Source organism: Phaseolus vulgaris, chromosome 3 (genome assembly GCF_000499845.2).
Source record: "Phaseolus vulgaris cultivar G19833 chromosome 3, P. vulgaris v2.0, whole genome shotgun sequence".
Lineage (NCBI taxonomy): Eukaryota > Viridiplantae > Streptophyta > Magnoliopsida > Fabales > Fabaceae > Phaseolus > Phaseolus vulgaris.
In genome coordinates this window covers 41,707,185-41,715,462 of record NC_023757.2, presented here as the reverse complement: position 1 = coordinate 41,715,462, position 8,278 = coordinate 41,707,185, and the positions used below count along the sequence as shown (strand labels likewise).

At 31.2% G+C, this 8,278-nt stretch overlaps 1 protein-coding gene across 1 annotated transcript; it reads right to left on the bottom strand.

Annotated features, from left to right (window-relative positions):
- Nucleotides 1-4,458: 4,458 nt before the first annotated feature.
- On the bottom strand, nt 4,459-6,976 carry LOC137807798 (protein NRT1/ PTR FAMILY 2.8-like). Its single transcript, XM_068608599.1, has 3 exons — nt 6,855-6,976; nt 6,556-6,773; nt 4,459-6,136 (listed from the first exon to the last, which is right to left on the bottom strand). Exons 2-3 carry the CDS (start codon nt 6,742-6,744, stop codon nt 4,652-4,654), a joined length of 1,674 nt encoding a protein of 557 aa, XP_068464700.1. The 5' UTR covers nt 6,745-6,773; nt 6,855-6,976; the 3' UTR covers nt 4,459-4,651.
- Nucleotides 6,977-8,278: the final 1,302 nt, after the last annotated feature.

Sequence of the window (8,278 nt, the reverse complement as noted above, 5' to 3'; positions counted from 1 at the left end):
TCGGCCATATGGGATTGGCCTTCTCGTTCGGGATTATCGACCTGTTGTTGGAGTCGTGCATTCTGCTCTCTTAATAAGGCGATTTCTTCTTCTTGGCGGCGTCTATCTTCTTCTTGGAGGCGTCTATCTTCTTCATGTTGACGATGGTCTTCCATCCCCTTTTGTCGCAGTTCCTCCATCTGAGCTTGGAGGATTTGAATCATAGTCATCTGTTCTGCCATAGCGTCGTTGTTGTTTCTTGTCGCAACCATTATAGCTTCAAAAATTGAAGATTTGCCTCGGCCCCACGGTGGGCGCCAATCGTACCTGAGTGGAGAGATGGGGCCCAGGCACGGTCGGTTGACGTGGTGCAATTGCTGACGTGTTGACCTTCTTCTCCTCTGGTCGACTGTCCTTTCTTGCTGTCTCCTTTGGTCGGTCGTCCCTTCGTGCTATCAACTTCGGTCGGGCGGGGGAGGGTACCTGCGAAGGCACTCCGACGCTCAAGTAAGTATGAGATTCTAAGCGCAGTTTCGTAAGTGAATGAAAACGTCCCTTTCTCTGGCTTGAGCACAGTATTTATAGGATTGCCTAATGGGCTTTCTATCCCTTGGGCTCAGGGTGGTTATGGATATGTCTTGTCAGTCGTGCTCCGGAATACCCGGGGAACATATCTTCTCTAAACGCATATTCCTTATTCTTCGGAGGTGTATCTTAACCACCTTAGCTTGTCACATAAATGCCCTTACATTTATTGTGTATACGGCCGGTCGGCCACGTGCGTTCGTTTCCATTTAGTGCATAAGGCCGGTCGGCCACGTGCGTTCGTCCGGTGCCTACCAGTACAGTTCCACATGAAGGAAAATGGAACAACACTTTATGAGCTGCTTTTGAGGAAAAATATGTCTTTTTTCTATTTTTATTTGTCACTTTTAATTTTCAAAGTCGCAACTTTTTTTTCAATCTTTTCATGGGTTTTTGATTTGCATAGGGAAATAAAATTAAAAAAGTGTCTATTATTAAAGAATTATTCCATCTTGAGACAACTTAATTATATTGTATTTTTTCTTATAATTGTGAAACTATCATTTTAAAAAGATGCTTCTTACAGAAGTGTTTGAGAAAGAAGATAAAAAAAATGGTTGTGGAAGTAGTCCCCATTAAATCACGTGAGTGGAAAAGAAGGATTTGGCAGAAAAGAAAATAAGTTTGGCTAAAGAGTGTTCTGGATCTGACTGGTAATTGGAATGAGGTTTGTTTGAAGAAAAGGGAAAGTTGAAGAAAATATCACTGCACTATGTTCAGGGACTTTGGCCTCATACCCCTTCATATCCACCACCACTAACTTTTATTTCCTACACTATCCTCAATTCACTACTTTTAGCCAACTTATTAATTTATTCAACTCTTTAACTATAAATTGTAGGGTCTGAAAAAGGAATAAAGTTTCCTTTAACATTCTAATTGTTAAAAACAATTATTTTATTATATTTTTGGAATAAAATATTATATTATAATAAGATAATAACTTTTTTTAACGTTAGTGGAGGAAATTTGTGTCAACATATTATGGAAAAGTGATTTTTAAACTTTAATTCCTGTAAGGTGTCTTTGCTGATGGATTTGAGGGTCTAAGTGTTTGTAATTTATTAATGAGAAGATGCAAGTGTGGATGTACGAGAAAAAAATTTAGAGAGGGTCTCTTAAATGAAAACAAAATTTGAAAAAAAGACGTAAGAAAAAGATTAAATTGTTCTTGACTTTTATTACATGATAATAGTTATAGCAGTTTTGGAATTTTATAATTGGTTATGCTTGAAAAAATTAAATGAATTAATATATATAATTGATCATATAATATAATAATAATAATAATAATAAAACAATAATCTATAATAATTTTATAAATAGTAATAATTCTATAATTAAAAAAATACAAAAATAATAATCTTATTTTATTTTATTTTGTGAAAATATTTTTTATACATTTTTATATTTATTGGTTGCATTAAATTGTTCTTATGACATGTTAGTGTTTTCTATGTTTTATCCTTGTAATTTAATTCTTTTTTTTTCTATCATATTTTATTGTACTATTTTATGTTTAATATTCAATAGATTTGAATTTTTACACCAGTTTTCTGATTATTTATTAAGTTTTACAAAATTTATAATTATTTTCATTAAAATTTTATTTAATTTTATTAAAAAATTATTTTCAACAATTTTGTATGTATTCAAAGTGTTAGTTAAATCGTATTTTATTTCAAAATAAGTTCATGAACCATAATAGAAATGATATTTTAATTAGAAGCTGTTTCCATGTACAAATAATCAATTATATTTCATCTTAAATTAATTTTAATTATAAAAATAAAATTATAATTTTATAATTTCATCAATTAAAAAATTTAATAATCACCCTCATTACATCATTCACAAGTTTTTATAAATTTTATCTTTTTTCTTCTCAGTTTTTCACTTTCTTTTATTAATCTAAATAACCCTACTTTTCACTCTCTTTCCTTTCAAATCAATATTTTTTTCTCTCAAATACATATCTTAATTCAAACAAAATATTAGTAAAAAAATTTTGTCAAAACATTAATGATTTTTTTTGTCTTGAGAAATATGAAACTATATTAGAATAGAAGAATAATTGTTTGAGACTATATAAAACAAAATACTTCTACTTTACACTTATATGATAATATATATTAAATATAATTAAAATAATAATATATTTAGTTGTGAAGCGAAGTAATTTTTAAATAACGAGAAATTATTGTGAAATTAAAAATTTCATATTGGACAAAAACGAATTATATATATTGTATTACAATTTTAATTTAAAATTAATATAAAGTCTTTTATATAGATTATTTTCATCATATTCAAATATTTTCCATTAGTTATTGTGATCTCTCTTATATTAAATTGAGTCTTAGTTTGTGATAAAGAAGAAAACAATGATTATTGATGGTACCCACATCTTTGCTTTGCACGGTTATAATTCATTGACTTTTGAAAGTTCTATCGTTCTCAACACATTTTTTGAAATCGAGAGCTGCAAGTGTTGAATGTTTGTGGATGTCTGGGGTGAAAAAGGGTACAGTCATTCATTCTATGTGGGACTTTTGGTGAGGTTTTCTACACATCACTATCTTCACCATTCTAATATATGAATTAATTAGACCGATATTTCAAAGTAATAATAATTGTCTATTATAACATAAAAAAAATATTATTAAAAAAATATAAAGAATTAGATCATATGTTAAAAAAACTGAAAATAACTAATTAATATTTTCTCTAAATTTAAGAATTATAGTTTCAATCTATCATACTCCTAAACACAATACTAAGTATTTAAATAAGTTTTAAAATCCAAAATAGAGAGATGAATAGAAAAATGTTTTTATCTATACTATAATATATTATATAACCCATTTGATATATTATAATATATCAATAATGTTATATAATTACATTACCCCTAATTAACTTCCTTTGGGCAGCACCCTTAAATATGTCATATCACTTGTAGCATTAAAAAAAATCACAAAAGACATCTTTCATATAAAAAAATATATTTGTTGAAGTAAAACATAATTATATACTAATTAAGATTGTATTAAGTGAAAACAACTTTTTTTCCATTAACAATTTTGCACTATAGTCACATGACCGTGACACAATTTTTCTTATTTCAAATTCTAAAACTGAAATATGATTTTTTTTATATAAAGTCGCGCACTAAAAACACAACTTACTACTTATTGATATAAAGTTTTTTATTTATATCCATTATAGGAACTACGAAACAAAAATATACCATAAATGATTTAAAAACTCAATAATAATTTAGATAACTAAAGACATATTAAATAGGCATTAATTTTTGTTTACATGGATAAGTCTTGTAGTCATAGACTCGCCTTCAAAATATTTATAATGTTAGAAAAAAGTCTTAAATAAGCTAACGAAAACAACATGTATTAAAAATACCTATTTTTAATTTCATTTAATGTTTATGTGCTATATTAATTGATACAGTAAAAAATAATTGGAAAGATAAATGAAAATATAAAACAAAAACAAGTGATTTTAATCTTAGACAATAAAATGGTGCATAATTTAATCACAGTAATAAGGAGATCTTTCTTAGTCCACACATATCTCAGAAGACTTACGATACTATTACATCATTAAATTGCTTTGAAGTAGGATAAGTTGAAATGCTATTGTAAAAATGGATTGAGACTACACAATGGGAAAATGTGAATAAACAAAAATGACATGTTTGTCTCTAAATCAGGGACAAGAAAAAAAAAATAAAAATAAATAAATATATATATATATATATATATATATATATATATCAGAGTTAAACTAAAATCGAAAGATACTTAAATTTGTGAAAGAAAGAGATTGTATCTATAAAGATGTGAAAGAATAAAACTTTAGGAGGCAAATTTTGATTTGAAAAATCTAAACTATTATTAAATTACAATGTGTCGGAGACAGAAGCATAAAAAGTAAAAGATAAAAAGCCACATCAAAACTTAAGTACATTAAGTTTGTCTAAAGAGAAAAAAATCTAGGAAACGAATATACAGCACCGAAGAAATTGAATTCTTTTATTTTGAACTCCAAGAAGTGGAGAATATGGTCATGTTGCGGTTTTTGTGGTGCCTGTTATATCCAAGACCTTCTCCTCATCATTTGGTTCAGTTGATTCTCCCGCAACATTTGAATGCTGTTGTTGTGCCTCTGTTTTGAAATTGTCAATGTCACAATGACGGCATGCAAAGAAATTGAAGTAGATAAAATTCAAACCTCCCAATGCAGCAATGACATAATAGTAGCAGTCAAGCCTATTCTGATTTAAATCATGACCCCCTATCCATGATGTTTTTCCATTGACAAATGTTATTTTATGGACAATATTGACAATCAATGACCCCATGTAGTTTGCAATGGATAAGCTCAGAAAGAAGACTGCCCCAGCAACAGTCCTCATGCTCTCTGGCATTTTCAAGGTCAAGAACTCCATTATAGAGACAGCAGCAAAGGCTTCATTCAGACCTGATAATGCAAACTGAGGCAACAACCATGCAAAGCTTACTGGTGAAATAAACAAACCATGTTTCAAAGCTGAGTCACGACGCTTCTTTTCAACAATTGCTGCTACCAACATGCATAAGATGGACAACAAAATCCCAATTCTGATTCTTTGCTTCGTTGCCAATCTTGGAGTCTTTATACTAAGCTTTCCCACAAGGGGAATGTAGACACACTCATAAATGAATATCCAAGATGAGAGGGCTATCATTGATATCAGGTTCATCCAACCAGGAGGGATCTTGAAGTAGGGCCCAATGGACCTATTACTTTGAACAACTTGAAGCACCCCAAAAGTGTTTTGCTGGTCCATCACAATGAAGCAACAAATTCCTGTCACCCACACTGGCAGAATTCCCAGCAAGCATTTGAAGTGTTCCACTTGTTGCAAGCTACAAAGTGTCCAAACATTCCTAGCCGTGCCTTTCTCATTCAACTCACGAGGATTAGCTATTATAGCAGCCTTGTCAAGGAACTTGAACCTCTCTGTCCAAACAATCTCTTCATTCTCCAACTCTGCTTCCTCCGATGTGGAAGCAGGATTGTAAAAGGTTCTACCAGAAGCCTGTACGTTGCGTTTTCTAAAGGCTGCTACAATTACTTTAGCCATGTCTGAGAAGATGCTCCCTTGAGGCTTCTTGCAAATGTAAGTGTGGCGGCCAAGTAGGAAGATGGCTATTGAGAAAGCAAGACAGCAAGTGGGAATAGCAAAGCCTACAGTCCAACTTACATTGGTTTGAATGTAGACAACAATTGTGAGTGCTATAACAAGTGCAATGGTGAAACTGAAGTACCACAAATTGAAGAAGCTTTCAAGTTGTACCCTACCCTTCTCTGTTTTGGTGTCAAACTGATCTGCACCAAAAGCAATGTTGCATGGCCTAATGCCACCTGCTCCTATGGATAATAGTCCAAGACCTAAAAAGAGGACTCCTAGCTGCCAGGCATGTGGAGATTCGCAATGAGGTCTGTCTTCGCAGGGATGGGGTCTCAGTTGATGTATACCTGCTGTTAGGGTTATGGTCAAAATACCCTGCCAAGTACAACCCAAGCTTGTGATGTATATACATGATCTTTCATTGGTTAATGAGAATATATAGCAATTAGAATTTTAAAACTTCATGTGTAATGTTCCATCACAGCCTTCCATTTTGTTGTTACTTGTTGTGAGTCTAAAACCAACCAATATAGCTTTCTAATTAACTCACTGATATGATTTGTTACATTCTTATTTGTCAGTGTATCTCCAATAGAGTAAATATTTCATATGTCAACCAATGAATAGTTAAGCATTTGTTTTCTCAAATTTTCAGTACTTATTGGAAGTTACCTTAGGCATTGCTAGGATAATTTTTGCTGGGTTGTAGAAATTGACAATTGAAACATGACTCAGAAATGAAAATAGGTATGTGTAGGGAAAGAAGACAGGAACATGCATGTGATTTTCCTTACCAGAAGTGAGCTAATACTGCCAAAGAGGAGGGTCCGGAACCTTCCCAGATATGTATCAGAAATGAAAGCTCCAGCTATTGAGAAGATGTTGGAGGTTCCATTCCAAATTTGCACCACATTCACCACATATACGCCACTGAGGTTGTAATTTGAGAGCAGGTACACTGTCAAATTTGATATCAAACTCATGGATGCCAATTTCTCGAAGGACTCATTTCCTTTGCAAATTAAAGGACGTGCGTTAGAACAATGAACATTGATATATTGTGAGGTAAACTATAAAACATGGATGAAATTACCAATGATGTATTTGATGGATCTCCACCCTCCTGCCTGTCTTGGTGAAGCAGGAGATGAAGAGGGTGGTGTGCGTGTTCGCTCATGTTCTAACTCTAGTGCATGAGAACCATCTGTCTTCAGGTTCTCCATTTTTGTTAAGTTCTGGCGCTTTATAACTACTGGTTTATATATGTTATCAAAGTAGTTCCATGCATTTCCTTTTGTTAAGACCACTAATTAGAGAATAATTTTTTTTTCTTCTGTCTGAACCTTTCAAAAAGATTTGAGAAATTTTAGGTTATTTTCCTTAAAAATCTAGGATTAGGTGGACGTATGATTTGTGATGTAATTTGCATCTGATGGTGATGACTGTGTTTGCGTGGAAAGAGAGAGTAGCTATAGATTTGGAAACGGATTATTTTGTTTATTTTTTTAGCACTTAATTAGTGAATTTATAAAATCTTATATTTAATTAGTCACTAAACCCCTTAGTTTCAGCTAGCATTTTAATAACTCTTTTCCTACTATTTTGTCAAATATCTTCTCAGTCTCCTTCTCTTTGACAAAGGATTGAAAAGTTTGTCTTCTTGTTTTATTTATTTTCCAGCTTTGTATTTGTATATATATTTAGTTGTATATTTTATTAAAATATATAAAAGAAAAAAAATCCTGTTTGAGTTTTCCCCTTTCTTGTTTTTTATGTGCATTATTTCTCCTTTAGCATAGAGAGTTAGTAATATTGTGAATTAAAATTTACACAGAAGAGTATGAGTATAAAATTAAATTCAGTCTCATGAATTTGGATGATGGGATAAGGGAAATTTTCAATTCTCATCTGAAATATGTTCATTGAATTCAAAATATTCAGCACAAACCAAGAGATTTACTTGGAGAGAACTTTAATGGCATGTTAAAAACTAACTCTCTGTGCTAAAGGAGAAAAAATGTGCTGCATCTAAAGAAAAGAGAAAGTTGAATAAGGAGGTTCAAGAAAATATCACTGTGTTTAAAGAGATTGTCGTAGAATATCCTTAATTCACTAGTTTTACCCAACTTATTAGTTTATTCAAATCTTTAACTTTAGATTTTATATAGTATCTGAACAGGAATAAAGTTTATGTAACACCCTAATAATAATAAATAATTATTCTATAATATTTTTAAAATAATATATTATATTATAATAAAGTGATATTTTTTAATATTAAGTATATAGATGAAACTGATGTCAATTTGTCTTACTCTTAAAAATATTTAGAAAATGTCTCTTAAATAAATAAAAACAAAAGGAAACCAGGTGGAGGTGCATGAAAACATCAAATTATCTTGTCTTTTATATTTTGTGTACATGATAATATTTTATGTATAGGTAGGGTCTGACCGATCATATGACTCTATCCAATTTAAGTTGATTGACACCGTAAAGACCATTACACTTAAGCAG